Source organism: Larimichthys crocea, chromosome VII (assembly GCF_000972845.2).
Source record: "Larimichthys crocea isolate SSNF chromosome VII, L_crocea_2.0, whole genome shotgun sequence".
NCBI lineage: Eukaryota > Metazoa > Chordata > Actinopteri > Sciaenidae > Larimichthys > Larimichthys crocea.
The window spans coordinates 2,074,568-2,090,526 of NC_040017.1; the positions used below are offsets into that span (position 1 = coordinate 2,074,568).

At 40.0% G+C, this 15,959-nt stretch overlaps 2 protein-coding genes across 4 annotated transcripts in view; one reads left to right on the plus strand and one right to left on the minus strand.

Moving 5' to 3' along the window:
* Positions 1 to 13,032, minus strand: part of ngef (neuronal guanine nucleotide exchange factor) — a 28,507-nt gene extending 15,475 nt beyond the window's left edge. Inside the window, exons 1-4 of one of the 3 annotated variants that reach the window (XM_027280852.1) lie at positions 12,357 to 13,032; positions 10,945 to 11,089; positions 9,120 to 9,307; positions 1,862 to 1,961 (exon numbers count right to left, since the gene is read on the minus strand). In XM_027280852.1, the coding sequence (XP_027136653.1) occupies positions 1,862 to 1,961; positions 9,120 to 9,307; positions 10,945 to 10,958 (302 nt within the window). In that variant the 5' untranslated portion in view covers positions 10,959 to 11,089; positions 12,357 to 13,032. Of the gene's footprint in view, positions 1 to 1,861; positions 1,962 to 7,792; positions 8,296 to 9,119; positions 9,308 to 10,944; positions 11,090 to 12,356 lie in introns of those variants that run through there. The other 2 variants (XM_027280851.1, XM_010746375.3) reach the window with 2 other exon arrangements.
* On the plus strand, positions 12,032 to 15,334 carry mrps23 (mitochondrial ribosomal protein S23). Its single transcript, XM_010746376.3, has 5 exons — positions 12,032 to 12,132; positions 13,074 to 13,253; positions 13,447 to 13,524; positions 13,772 to 13,895; positions 14,400 to 15,334. The coding sequence occupies exons 1-5, from the start codon at positions 12,089 to 12,091 to the stop codon at positions 14,478 to 14,480; spliced, it is 507 nt and encodes a 168-aa protein (XP_010744678.1). The 5' UTR covers positions 12,032 to 12,088; the 3' UTR covers positions 14,481 to 15,334.
* The last annotated feature ends 625 nt before the right edge of the window (positions 15,335 to 15,959 follow it).

Below are 15,959 nucleotides of genomic sequence, written 5' to 3' on the forward strand. Positions count from 1 at the left end.
GGAAGTGAAATTCTCTCAACATAATGTCATGTACAGCTGCCTCTATTTATTCATTTATCATGTCATTTTTACAGTTGTATATTGTGCATTGATTAGACATCCTGTGTCCTAATTCAGTGGCTGGATATGCATTACTAGTACAATAGAGACGCTCAACAAAACCCCATAATGCATAGTGAACATTTAAACTTGCTCTGGGAACACCAGACTAAAACCACTCACAGCATCACTTGGGAAGCATCAGCTAAGACATCACATGACCACACTGAGGTCGTTTTTTGTTACATCAACATTCACATTCTTTCATCAAGGAATTAGGTTCCATGATCATCTGTGAATTGTTCATTCATTCATTCATTCACATTACATTACATCCTGTCCAACTTCTCTGATATAGATTGTAGATGTTGAAAGATCAAAATAAAATCTTACAAAAGAAGAAAAAGAACGTAGTAGTCATCTTTACTGGGATGGAAATGATAGAAATCAATATTAGTCTTGTTAGAAGTGTCTGAATATGTTAATCACACAGGATATCAATAACCAGGTACAGGGCGTTCCACTTGGAAAGTGAGCTATTCTGTAAACGCAGGTATAATTAAAAGAGTCCCAGTTTACAACCAGCATTTACAGTTTGAAAGCTGTTTGAAGCACCTCTGTGTGATAAACTGGATAATGTTTAACTTGATAAGTCATCACATTACATTGATCACAGTCTGGTATGGATCTGCCACCAAATGGGACAGGAACAGGCTACAACAGACAGTCTGGACTGCAGAAATCTTAAAAATCTTATAGACTTATCATGTCCACAGTCAGGAAAGTGAACACAACCTGTCAACTTCCTATAGGAACACTGTACATGAAATACAGTATATTCATATATACACCTATTTTCACATATTTGTGTACATCATTTTCAAAAGATGACACTGGTGTAGACACAGGTGATCAACCTGTACACTCCTGTTTTTGTACAGCGTATATGTTTACATTTAGGCAACTAAAATTGGTGAGGGAATATGATTATCATGGTTAAAAGAAATCATGTTGCTATGGGAACAGTATGGGAACAGCGGTCTCCGGTGTCAATATCAGACACTGTATGCCCAGCCAACCACCCCAACGTCTTTCCAAAGCTGTATAGTGAGAACATGTAATAACAACATGCCAATCCTTTCTTTGCTTCTGAGAATCAGTTATCAATATTGACATGGGCAGAAGAGGCCAGCTGTAAAGAAAGGTGTTTTAGAGAGAGAGATTCTTTCCTTTCGGAGGATGTAGTTTGTTTTGCTGTTGAACTGATTTGCATTACACTGATGCGCCACCTCTTTAAAATTCAACAGAAATTGTAATGTTCATGAAGGTACGATTATTGAAGGATGGTTGTAATAGGTTCACCTAGGTCACCTGCCACCTGAGGGAAGTATTCTATTGGTGGTGGAACAGTTAGTTCCAGCAGAGCTGCTGCAGATCTGCTCAGTGGCCATCAGTGGAACTGTTAGAACAGTTAGTCACTTTTTGTCACAGCAAGTGAACACACATTGATAGACAATGTGTTAGATTCAATATCATGCTTCTTTAACAAGCAAAGAGACAACAAACTTATATCTCTGGTTGAAACATACCTGAATACTACAGGAGACTGCTGTTTGAATGACAATGAATTAACCTTTACAGAGACTGGATAGGTGTGTGTGCTTATCACAGACACGATAAGCCATAAGCCACCAAGTATGAAATATAAAAGTGATGTGTGTGTGCGTACAGTGTTTAAACAAGCACTGTATGTGCTTGTTTGTTTTTTGGGTGTGTTTTGTGTTCAGTGATAGGGTTGGGTAGTGTAGGCATGCAGACTCACCGTCTAGCCCCAGGCAATAAAGGTGATTTGTGGGGTATGGGAGCATTGGAGACTCCTGTTTTGTTGGATGGACTGTGGTCCAAATCAGGCCTGGTAGAATCTGAAGAGAGGAGCCACACAGGAAACAACAATCAATGCCACATTAAAGCAACAAGCAAGTTTCCATTGTTCGAACAGATTTCCTTCAATAAATCATGTTTATGCTACACTGACTTGTAATCAGGTAAATTTGTTCTCTGTCATTGTGCCCTGTACACCTGTAACTATGGAACTTTGGGCTGCAGGTACAATCACCGGACATTGCCATAGAAGTACATAACGCTTAAGAGCACTAAGTCACACACCACCAACTATTTGACTGATTTTGGTGAAACTGGATCAAATTTTATGGAGAAAATGTTTTCTGATGTCCTCCAGCCCCTCAGCCTAAACTCTCTGTGATTTACAATTTCCAGATGGACAGTGAAGTAAACTGCTGTCAACTGTAGCTGCTGTTAGCTAATGTTAGCTTAGTTTGTTAGCTGGGCTGACTGGACTGTTTGCTCAGAGCACTGGGGGAGTGTTTGTACCACAGGAGTTTAGTACCACCGGGAAGAAGAAGAAGAAGAAGAAGAAGAAGAAGAAGAAGAAGAAGAAGAAGAAGAAGAAGAAGAGGTTTACAGGCCAATGGTCTTGCCAGAAAAAGAGCTGGCCAAGCAGGCAATGTAACCAGGCTCAGCAGCCTTTATGGACATCATGACAGCGAAGAGACCCAAGAGAACGTTGATGGAGGAAGCTAAGAAGAGAAAAAGACAGACACCGAGCTGGGCTGACTGCTGTTGGATTAGTCAGTAATATTAGCTGCTGCTGTGTCTGCTGTTGTTGATACTTGTTGATGTTTGGCTGTTAGAAAAGTTGTCGACTGGCTAGTTTTTTAATCAGAAGTAATGTAATCAGAAGAAATACTCGAGTACAGCTGAACATATTTACCACAGTGGGATTACACTCAGAAACTGGAGACAACAAATCACAAAAACAACCAATGTTACTTTTTCACCCGTCTTCCTGGTAGTGTGAATGAACAGCCCTCTGTTTAAATGTTCAGATAAACCTTATGATATAAAGTCTTTGTAATGTGCACATGAATTCAGTGCATGTTTGCCTTTAACTGTGATTTCTCATCTGCAGCCTATTGACAAGCCTGTATATCTGTCAATGCTGCTGTTTTCCTGTCACACAGATACTGAATAGTTCTACTTCAATTTTTATTAGTTCAAACAAAGGGAAAACCCATGCCTCGAGTCTAACAGCATTCAAATTGTGCAATCAGCTGATAATGTGCCAGTGCTGTTTATTTCTATCAGGCAATAACAAAATCTCTAGTTTGTGTATTCATAATGTGTTCAGATTAGAGGACATTTATCATCATTGTTAAAACAATAACCTCTTGGTTAATTTGTTCCAAACAGAAATGTCTTAATTCCTACTGCCACTACAGGGCTTTGTGACATCAACACAACGTTTTTGTCCTGTATTGTGCAGTCAACACTTCTGAATTTCATACAATATCGTGTCATCTTTTACATAAACCGATTTAATCTATGTGCTTGAAAGAGTTGATCAAAAGATATAAAATATATTTTCTCTTTGTTTCTTTACTTATTACAGTGAAAAAACTTGAAAGTCACAGTCCCCCTGCTGTCCCTCACTGTCACTGCTAACTCTAGTGCTGGCCTGGGCAAGCTGTAGACAGCCATCCTGACTTCTACTACTGTCTCTTGGAACTGGAAATCTGAGTTTACACAGTCACTAGACTCACAGAAATTGCCCATTCCCTGCTCCTCTTGAGCGTGTCACTCCAGCCTCCTCTGCACCCAAGCCCCAGTTTCTCAACTACCCTTGAGTGTTCCTGCTTATGTGGTCTCCAGGTTGTATATCACATCAGTCATCCATTTTCCATATCTGCTTGTCCTTTTCAGGGTCATGGGGTGCTAGAGCCGATCCCAGTTTACATTGGCCTAGGAGCGGGTTACACCATGGACAAGCTGCCAGTTCATCACAGAGCTGGCATTCACGCTAACATTCATGCCTGTGGGCATTTTAGAGCCACCAATTAATGTATTAACTGCATGTCTTTGGACTGTGGGAGAACCCACACAGATACGGGGAAAACATGCAAACGCCACACAGAAAATATCCCAGCCAGGGTTAAACTCACAACCTTCTTGAAGTGACAGTGCACTGTGCATCATCATCACCATGATCATCATCATAATATCACACAGTATGTTCAGACTCAAAAGCATTCAAGAGAGAAACATCATCTTGACAGAGAAATGCACACAGAGAATGAGTCACAACCCAGCAATGACGCAGCTAATCCACAAAAAACAATGAGCCAAGACACTCCTCACCAGAATACACTAAAACAAACCACTATGATTATCAAGTTATAGTTAACCTGACTGCGCAAGATGGTTTGTCATACAGAACCATCTGGGAAACAGTTTGGAGAAGGGTGCACTTTCAAGGTGATTGGATACACCTTCTGCCTATCACCAACCATCATGGGAAAACTCACACCAATCTGATTAACATACAAAATAATAATTTTAGAGAGTCACTTCTCACCCATGTTGCCATAGACTGTATAAAACTGGACACAGTGCCTGTGCATCCACCGACCCCTGCACCCAACGGTTTCTGAAGAATGGTTGTGAAGCTCAGTGTGGTGGCTCTGGTCGTCGAGGTGGAACGTCGGTGGACCTAAGACAGGCTAAATGATGCCTGTTTGGTTAAACACGGCACCTGTCAATCAAAGTGGCTGTGCTCTCAATCCTGCATAACTTTAAGCCTTAATATCATTTGAACACATAAGTTCTATAAAAAAACACCCACAGTACAGCTGTCATGAACAGGGAAATCAGCTTTTGTACTTGGCTGTAAACTAATTTTGGAGCCCTTCTACGGCTCATGCGGTAGCTGCCAGATTTGCACCATATTGCAGATTTCCAAGTCTTGTTAAATCAGCAGTTAGAAGATCAAATTCTGAATAAATCAAGATAAAGTAACATACTCAGGTATACAGATAGCATATACTGTAAAAACCAACAAACAAAAGCCTTTGATTGAGAGGTGGAAAAGTCTGCCTTTAAAACCCTCTGGTCAACAGTATTCAAATGAATATTTTAATTATGTTTTGATATTTTTCCAGATGTTGCCAGTTGCCTTTCTAAAATCATATTCTGTGCTCAATAGATTGGTTTAGGTCCCTTTCAGGAACTACTGAAACACGAGGACAAATTCTGAGATTTGACATTATGCAGGCTGAGAGGCTGCAGAGAGGCTCTGCTACATTCACATGCATGGATGAATACATTCATCCATGCATGTTATGCATTATGCATGTAATGTTATGCATTATGAAAATATGAGCTTGTACACTAAGTGATGTGCTGTCTGGTACAGTAGAAGGATAATTGTCTTGACAGCTACCTGCATACTCTTAAGTATAATTGCATAATTACTAAGTGGCTGCTTCGACTGACAGGTGGGTGCAGTTACAGGCCACTTGTTTGAGCATCCAGGTCTCATTCACCCCACCTCAGCTCCACCCACGCTTCACCTCATTTTTAGATTAGCTGAGCAGGACTGCCAAGATGGTGACCATCAGAGCCGCCACACTGAGCTTCACGACAGCTCTTCAGAAACCTGTGGGGGACATACACTGACACGAATCACTGAGACTACGTGCAGGTTTTATACTACATGTATGATATATACTACATACTATACATATATACTATACTTTGCTGACTTGCTGCTGCTAATTTCAACACCACGTCACTTTGTTTGAGACGTTATTGCAATATAAGTTCAAGTACAATGTAAGTTGAGGGTACTGTATGTGTACATCTATATATCAGAGAGGCAGCAACAGCGTGAGCCAGAATACCTTAACTCTGTGAATTAAAGGTTTATCTCAACCAAAGTAGAGTTTGTGATTGTTGGAACTGTGAAAAGACAAACCTAGAGCAGAATATTTAATTTCTTCAGATGTTGTTTAAAAAAATAGAGCTTGTGTAACATAGAAAACTGGAAGTAAAGCCAACATGGAAGTGTCCTAAACCTGCATTCTTTCTAATAGCCAGCAGTGGCTGCGAAAAATAGTGTGACTGCACTGAGCTTTATGGAGAAATAAAACAACTTCTAATTTGATTTATGACCTCGGTAAAAGGTTTAACTTCTCTAGTTTCAAGTCTTCTTCCACATAACATAATGTTCATTTAGTTACTCTAAATGCTCTTGTCCAAATATGGCCACTTCTGGCTGTGAAAAATAAAGATTGCAACGTCTATGAATCCAGACTCAAGGCTTCAAAATGGTTACCCACAAACCAATGTGTGACAACGTGGTATTATGCAGCACAGCGGGCCAAAGTAGCCAATCAGTAGTTATTTCAGACATCTTTGACATAATGTCAAAACTTATTTCTTTACATTCTGCTGATCATTTTACTAGGTATTTGAATGATTTCAACTAGTTTTACACATAGCACCTTTAAAGTTATCATTATCATTCAAGTGTTTTTCCCACTGTGGACAGAGGCAGACTACATGAAAGCTGTCAAAAATGTTTGAAAATCTGGGATTGCCACAAATTCTTTTAAATCACTTATATGTGACTTTAAAGCATGGATCTGTTCATACCAGTGCTTCTTCAATGTGAATGTGTTGTCTTTCCTGTTTCTACACATAATGGACACACACACACACACACACACACTATACATAATGTAAATAAGTGAAGTTTGGAGTTGTAAGCAGCCAGACACCAGTGATGGAGTTCAGGTGTTCAAAGTTGAGCTAAACCTTTCTCTATTAGCTACTCGATTCAAAGAACTGAAACTCGAATCTCTCATCTTTTCTCTGTCCTGGAATGAAAGCAAACATTTCCCTGATTTCACTCAGTCTTCGCTTCATTAACAGCTTTTTACCTTGATTGAAACATTTTTGAAACATCGTTGCATATTACAATATACAGACATATTACAACATTTCACCACAGGTGGTGGTCAAATGAATTCTCTTGATTGTTTATTCATTATGAATACAGTAAGAAATGGCTGTTTCATGTAGCACAGTGAGTTCAGTTAAATCTTGTGGTGGCCACGCGCCTGCAGGGATTCACTGATCTCACAGTTTTTATGTCTAACACTGATGTTGACTGTCTAGTTATGTATTAAGCAATCACTTTGACCCCTCCCTTTGTGGCCTGGGCAAAGTCTAAGCTCAAATACTTCATTTGGTGTAGCTCTATGAATATGGTTCCTAATGGACAGGTTGAAATTCTAATTATTCAGAGTCAGAACTAATAATTCGGAACTAATTTTCACCGTTATTTCATCATTCAGTTTCTAATTATTGATTTGTAATACACAAAGCAGGTTGATAAACAATAAATGTCCACCAGGATATCTTTGCAAATCATTTCAGACACTAATAACAGAAGTACTACAATAAATTCTATATCTGTACGATGGACTGATAGACTGTGTTATCTGAGCATACAAGCTGTTTTGAGCTTGAAATCTTGAGGTCAGAGGGTGACCTGTGGAAAGTACAAGTATTACTCAGACTATTGTGCTGTTCAAACAGAACTGGCTTATCAAGTTGTGTTCACGCAGATTTCTTCTGAAGGGTAGGAAGACGAAGCCTTTGTTCCACTTTAAATAACAACAGCAGCAACAGTCCATGGGACAACAGCAAAGAACAATAAAACACAGTATGTAGAAATACTCCAAAGCAGAGCCAGAACCCAACCCCTAACCATGCTGCTTCTGCTGCTGCCGCTGCTGCTTCAGGACCACACTTTTGAATGTAACCTGAAAGACATGAGCACAGGTGCCCAGCACCTGAGCTACAGTACAGTATTAAATGTTCCATCAGTCACCTGATGTTCTCTTACTTTCAGACTGCTCAGCTGCGGCCTGCCTCTTCTTTCTCATTGACCGGTAAAAGCGTGAGTTCCTCCGGATGGGCTCTCTGCTAAAACCAACTTTGGAGTCATCCTCCTCATCTTCCTCCTCATGACTGGGTTGCACTGCAGCAGTCAGGTGCTTCTCTGGGGGTCCCTGTGGCTTCTGCCCCCATTTGCCCCTGAACAGGGCAGCCACAGACATGATGGTGAAAAAGTCCTCTTTTTGTTTGTTTTTTAAAGTTAGTTTAGGAAAGTTCTGTTCATCAATGAATTACAATTAGCCAGAGTCCAGGAACAAATCCATGTCTAGAAATGAAAAGTTCTTCTGACAAATAAATCCTAAGAATAACTTCAGTACAAACTTCAGTACAAACAACAACGAATCAGAATGTCAGAGGGACAGCAGTGTTGTTAGCTACGTCGGCAGCCTATGGAACCAGGAAAGTCACTTCGCTTATTTCTGCCTAAGCTGTAATTATTGTATTTATGACTCTCTCTCTCTCTCTCTCTCTCTCTCTCTCTCTCTCTCCCTCTCTCTCTCTGTCTATGTCCCTCCTCTGTTTGGCTCCCTCCCTCTGTCCCTCTCTCTACACCACCCTGTTACGTGCTGACATTCCTGAACTCGACCTGGCCTTACCAGCCTCCCTGTCTCTGCTTGAAAACTCTCTGTTGTGGAACCTGAAAAGCCACTTGCTGACAAGCTTCTATCTGTTCAATTCTCTCTCTGTCTCTCAGACTTTTTCAGAACCATAAACTAAATCTGTCTATAGTCTCTATGATCAGGGCTTCTTATCGAGAGAAAAGATCAATTATTCACATTTAAGTCGAGAACAAATTACAAAGCACAGCATGGATTTTGCAGGTGTGTTATTTCCTTGTGTAAAACTGTGTATGTCAAACGGGTGTAATGTTTCTGACCATGTTGAGCCAAGGCCCCATGCAGTATTTTTATCTCTAGTCAGCTGACAAGGAGAGTTTAAAGTTCACTTTCTCCTTCTTTCACCGCAGCAGTAAGCCTGTTTGCACTGCCTTCCGACAATACTGAGTTCTGAAATCAAAATACCAAACATCACGTCCGGAGACACAGAGCATTTCCTGCATTGTTGCCCAGGAGAATATTTAGTTTGTTTCTATTCATGTAGGAGTGGGGTGACACATATACTGTAATTCTATATTTATGATTTCCTTGAGTTACACTTGAATGCATGATGCATTACCTCTTATACTTTAACCTACAGTTTTCTTCTTCTACTTCCTCTTCAAGGATAAGATTGGTATTATTCTATATTTTTCTTCATACCATTCATCCCTCTATCTGGTTTCTGGTGTTTATCTTGGGACAGCTCATGATGGCAGCAGCCTAAGGAAGGTAGTCTCTTTCTGCAGTAACGTCTCCTGGCTCCTCCTGGTGGATGATCCTGAGGAACTCTCAAGCCATCTGTGTTCACGGTAATGAAGGAACATGGTGTGGCTGACAACAATTGAGCTCTGTGGTACAGAAGAATAAGACATATCAGGCTTGACACACTGACACACACAATACTTATTAGCAGGATCACTTCATTGTTGTTTTGTTTGTTTATCGGATTTATTGACAGTTATAAAAATCTTTATTGTCACAGGATTAATCATTTAACCATGTTTGAAGTTTGAATGTTATTTCACTCTGTATCAGTATGACTGTATCAGACACTACATTTTGTGTATCATGTTTTTCAGTGATCTTCATATTCAAGGTTCAGGTTTGAACATATTAAAAATATTCTATGTGTCTTGTATATCATTTTAGGTACGTTTCTCAAACATTCCGCCAGACATACAGTATGTATGTACAAGTATGAAAAATAAAAGTTTGAAGGACAAACAAACTTAGGCATCGACCTCAGCTAAAAGGTTAGCAGACATGCGAAACATAACTGTCATAGCAAATGAATGAAAATAATGGCACAGAAAAACACTTCAAAGGGCCTATAAGAAAAAAGGGACATGTTGGTATTGGACATTAAGGGGATTGGGAACAGTTTGGATAGTGGTGCTGCATTCTTTAAATTCCCAGGCATATTTATGCAGAATTTACACTGGTTCCTACACTGAGCTGCAGCTTTTGTAAAGCCTGTTTTTGTATTTTATTGAAATGGATAAAAATGAACAGCACACATGGAAGCAGCAGTCTGAGCTGTTTTTATTTGTCTCTTCTCCTCCTTCTTCAAACACCTATGGTAGTGCAGTAAGAGGCCTGTCAGAGCTTGCTTGTTTTTGCCATTGTTCTAGGAATTCAGTGTGATCAGGCTTTCCAGTCATTTGTGTTTGCTCCATCTCAGGCTCAAGTTAATGTTGTAACACATCATGTGGTGAGTAATGAAGGTGAATGAAAGAACATACACAGGACGACGGCATAGAACATATTATAATATATTCAGCAGTGAGGAAGTGCAGACCTTTGCATCATGCTCTTTAACACAAAGAGAAGACTAAATACAATTAAATAAATAATATGATTAAAGCACAATATGGCCTGACCATGTATGATACTCCTCGATACAAGAAAAAGTTTACAAGGTTTCAGATCTTCTACCTTCTTCTTCAACAAACACACATTCCTGCCTACCTGCTACATTTTCACTCCTTCACCTTTTCAATTCACATCCAGGTGTTACATATTTTGTGTTTGTTCCTTTTTTTTATCCACATCTGCTTTTAAATGGCTACACACCATAGCAAAAAACAAACAAACAAAAAAACAGACAAAAAAACAGTGGCTAGCCTGACAATGGAAGCGCTTCACACTACTGGACCAACACACAGACACAGTAAGAGCAGACCATATAACTTATTTTAACTTGCTGGAAAATGAATTTGACCAAGTCTATTACAATGGAGGATCATAGTTAACGCCTAGAATCTCTCAAGCTTGTTTCAGATTACTTGAGTCAGCATGTCAGTGAGCTACAAAATGTTTGCTCCGTTTTAGTCATCAGCCTAGAAGGCTGGAGCATCAAACTGCACATCCTGGATCTGACAGACTCTACCAAAGGCCCTTCAAAAAAAATCTGGTGTGGTGTGTGAGGTTTTCAAGTGGGAGAGGCTCCCTTCTCCACCTGAGATTAACAGAGCCCACCTCTCACCTAGAGCTGGTCATTCTTCATTTGCACCATTACTGGATAGAAGATCTTCTGGTCTGTTCAGGCTCAGTGGAGAGGGAAACTGGATTACCACGGACAGCCCCTCCACATTTTGGAGGCCCCAACACCTGAGCTTCATCATGTCACTCTGTAAACCAGGACAGATTCATTGTTACTCATAAGACAAATATATGGAAATGCTAAAGTACAAGTACAACTAACTATAGCTCAGTCTAGTCCTAATATATAAGACTACACCATTGCTTTTCTGGAAGACATCATCTCTTGTTGCAGTAACAATTACAGGTTACACCAACTTCCTCAAATGTGTAGTTATGGCAACAGCTGAAACTGAGTACAGTACACAGAACATTTGACTTCAACTCTAAGTGTAACTCATGTTGTGATGTCCCAAAAGAAGGTCACATTTTCCAACAATATGAGATTTTTATTTATAGTCTGTGGCTGGCACACACCTGTCTTAACTTTAATCCTTATTATAATTTGAACAGGTAAGTTGTATAACGATTCACTGACACATGGCATTTTGAGCACAGACAGTAGAAACAAACATGGTGTAGTTGGAGATTGGTGCTCTCCATCTTGTGGTCACAGCAGGAGCATCTGCGTCTGTTCCCAGGCAGCTAGGAAGTTGCTTGGTTTGGACATTTAGCCTTCACAATAAAAGCCTAAACGCGTTTCTTAAATTATCAAGCCGACAAAATACAGATTTTAAAAGACATAGTACTACACAGAAATAGTAATTAAAAAAAACCTATATAACGGTTTTGTACTTAATAAGTTTGGCAATGTGCATTGGAAAGGGTAGGAAAGCTTTGCAACGATCCGCACTTGAATTTAGTTGTATGTAGCCTATTTATTTCTGAATAAACGGTGGTCTGTTTGAATGAAAGTAAATTCAGACACTGTTGTTTCGGTGGAACAACAGTGGCGTCACGTTATTTCAATTAACCAACATGTACTGAAACGTTCCGAACGAAAGTGTTACTGTGACCCTTCAGCATGATCACCGTCATCAGTGATCAGCTCACTCACGAGCCGCCTCATACTTTTATTCTGGAAAGACGGATATGTGACCGGATGTGTTGTTGAAGCGGTCCGGGCCGACACAGAGTAAGTCGGTACAATGGCTGGCAGCAGGCTGGAGAGGTTTGGAACTGTGTTCACCCGGTAAGACAGCGACATGTCACACTGCGTGGTGTGTGTGTGTTCGGCAGCTTACACTGAATATGAACGGTAGTTAGCCACGTCATGCTGAAGGGTCGCAGTAACACTTCGTTCGGATCGTTTCAGTACACGTTGGTTAATTGAAATAACGTGACGCCATAGTGTTTGAGTGACAGCAGACAGAGCGGGAGTTCTTACTGTTATTACCGTAATGTTCGTCAGCTCACCTGCAGCAGCGTCTGTCATTATCTGACGTCAGTCTGTGGCAGCACGTTAACGTTTCTCAGCCAACACTGACTGTAACGTTAAATGATAAATAAAGACACGCGTTATGAAATGTTCCAAACAAAGCTACAACCAAGATGAAAAATGAAAATTCATTTTTCAAGTGTGACCTAACCGTGCAGTGGCGTCATCAGCATGCGACTCATGCATGCTGAGGTCCTGGGCTGCGGCAGAGGTTAAAGTGTGGAGGGAAAAACCAGAAACCAGAAACCAGAGAACCAACACAGAGACATTGCCTGTGGAGCCCAGCAGCAGACCCTGAGTCTGTTGACTCCAAAGGCAGAAGTGAACATGAGATCAGATCATGAGTAGTCACAGATCTCCTGAACATTGTGACGTTTCTTAACTTTGTTAGAGACCTCGAGAGCAACACACTCACATGATCTGGAAACACACAGATCTCTTTTCTCTGTTGGTGTTAAATTGTTGATCCATAACAACTGAACGATCTCTGACACAAAACAAAGTGCTTTCATGGATCCTCAAAAATCAGGACGTCTTTGAGCTTAAACATGGTCCTGCAGTCAGCTTATCCTGGACCTGCTGTGGATCCCCCTACTTGGCTCTAATTTCATTATTATTTATCGGTGTGTACATGTCTGATTTACAATTATTGACATTGCCGTCAATCAACAATTGTGTCATGGTGTGATCAACAGGGTTCGAGATCTGATGCACTCCGGTGTCATAAAGCCGACAGAGAAACCCATCTGGTATGACGTATACAGAGCTTTTCCACCTAAGAGGGACCCACTTTACGTGAAGCCACAGTCCAGAACCTTCACCAAGAAACAGGAGGCTGTGCCTGAGATCTTCTACAGAGAGGATGAAGTTAGAGCGTAAGTCAAGTACTCCCAGCGTGATGATTCTTTCTTAACTCAGTATTTATTGACTAATTTAGTGTAATCATTTTATGACGTGAAAATGGTTTTACTTGAGCTCATCTGGATTCACTAATTAATAGAAATCAGCTGTTAGCATTAAAAGTTGTTGTAGATGTTTTTCGCTCACCCACAGCTATCTGCCTTACAGGAAGTTCTATGAGAAGTATGGGACAGGTGCTCGGCCTTTTGATCTGTCCAAATCAAACTTTGTTTCTACATGTCAGAGGTATGTTTCTCCCCTCTGTTGAAAACAGTGTTTTATGAAAATATGTTGTATGATATGATGTCTGACGGGATTCAAACTTAAAGGGAGATCTAAAAGTTGTTTATGGTTTTGTAATGCTAGAAGAGTGAGTGTTCAGCACACACAGGCGTAGGACTAAAGCAAACACTGCCTTACTCGCAAAGAACATTAAACATATTCCCATGCCAGAGTTACTACATTTTTTTATTCTCTCGCGTGGATCCTGCAGGTTTGTGGACAAGTACTCAGCGTTAAAGAGCAACAGTGAGCTGGATGACTCGGCTCTGTTTGAGCAGACTGGCAAAGTTTTACTCGCAGAAGGCGTCGTGCTGAGAAAGAGAGGAGCTCCTCCTGTAAGTAGAAGTACTTGGACTGCCACCAAACACTGATAATTTGAATCATCAGTCAGTGAACTGCTGATTCCAATCTCGTGTTGTCAGTGAATTCATCAGCTCCATTATTGTACACTCAGAAATAATATTTCAAAGCTTTATCTCAAGTCAGCCAAACTGCAAAACTAACTATGACCTCCATCACATTCATACATCCATTCCAAAATACTATGCCTATATATCTATATAAATCTGTGCATAAATGCACGTGAATTGTAAATGGCTGACTCCATGTTGGGTTTATACTATGGCTATAGGAGTTTTTGTCTGGACATGATGTATGTTTACTGATTTTCATACATGTAAGCAAAAACTACTAGCATCTAGGGGCTGTGTCATAATTTAGTGATTTATCTACTGTTAGAAAAAGACTAATATTCCTGGAAGGAAACTCTTTAAAACAAATCAGCAAATTGTTAGCTCTGACCACACGATCACATGAACAGTACTGCTCTCATCCTGCAGGTGTCAGCAGAGTCCAGAGATCCAGTGCTTCAGCTGAAGCTAAAGGACATGTTTGCAGAGCTGCAGTCACACACACCATAGACCCCGGGTTCGAGGAGCGCTCGATGAGCTGCAGATTCTCCACAGCAGACACGCTGTTTGACTGGACATGACTGGCCAAGATCTCAACCAACATCAGGAACTGCTCTCTGGATTGTTTGCATTCCAGCTGCATGTTCCCGAGGCTGATGTCACTTACATAGAAATTGCCACAGTGCACTGCATTGCCAGCAGGCTTTTGTCATTCAAGGATGAAAAGAGCTAGAAACCCTGAGTCTGTGCTGCAGTGTAGAACAGGCTCAAAAACCTGGAAATAGCTATAATATATTTACTGGAAGTGGAAGGAAATGAAAATAAAGTGATTTTTTTATTTTTATTTTTATGATTGATTGTTTTGTTTTTATGACTGTTTGTTTTTATTACGAATGACTCGTGTGGAGCATGGACTGCTCTGTATTTTCTTTAAAATGACATTACTGAACATTTTGAGATGTCCTTTTGCAAATTTTACCTTCATATGTTTCAGTGACATTGTCTAGAATTTGTGTCCAACTTCAATTTACTCAGAACATTTAGCTGCAAAACTTCAATCTTAGTTCAGTTCACTTATTTAACGCCAAATCATAACAGAAGTTATCTCGTGACACTTGAGACCATGCTCTTTATAATATTATTTTATACAGAGTAACAGCAATTCCCACCATGAGCAGGCACTTGAGAAAACTTTTTTGCTGTGATCTCAATAGCCTGGATGTGACTGTAAATCCCTCCCCTCTTTCCTGTCCCAATATATCCAGTGAAACATAGAATAACATTCTACTCTGACCAATACACTCCAAATGTGTAGTACTATGTGTACTGACATAAGATTATCCAGTATGTACAGTTTTTATGTTTTTTTTGTGAACAGTTAAGGCTTTCATGATGACATTCAAGGCAGCTATGAATGGTTGACAGAGCAGAACACAGCTGTAGCAACATCTGTAAAACAAAATTCAAATCCTTTACATAAAGCCAACTTACGTAGTCATTACAGAACTTATGTATTGTACATTTCTGCACCCTTTACTAAACTACTACACTAGTGTCTCGCTACAGAAAATGTGTTTTCTTTAAGTGCCCACATCATCACATGTCACTGCCAGCTCTGTCCACAGGTTGTCTTTTTAAATAGAAGGTACTTCTAAAATCATTTGAAACATTTATGGCACCACAAAGTAAAACAAAATATTACTTCAAACATGAAGCAGCCTTTTCAAACTGAACCTTAGGAACATATAAATTGTGGGTATATGATTGTTCAGTTACATAAAAATAAAGCTTAGTGACCATGCACAGACTGGTTTATATTAATATATATATATATATATATATATATACGTCAGAAGTCAAATTGTTATCCTACACAAAGAGGGACTTTGTCAGCATCAAATCATAGCTCGACTTAAGGTTTCTAAGGGCTCAGTGCATGGAACTCTCTAACGTTTGCAGAAACTGTATTAGATGTATCCAGAGCATGAT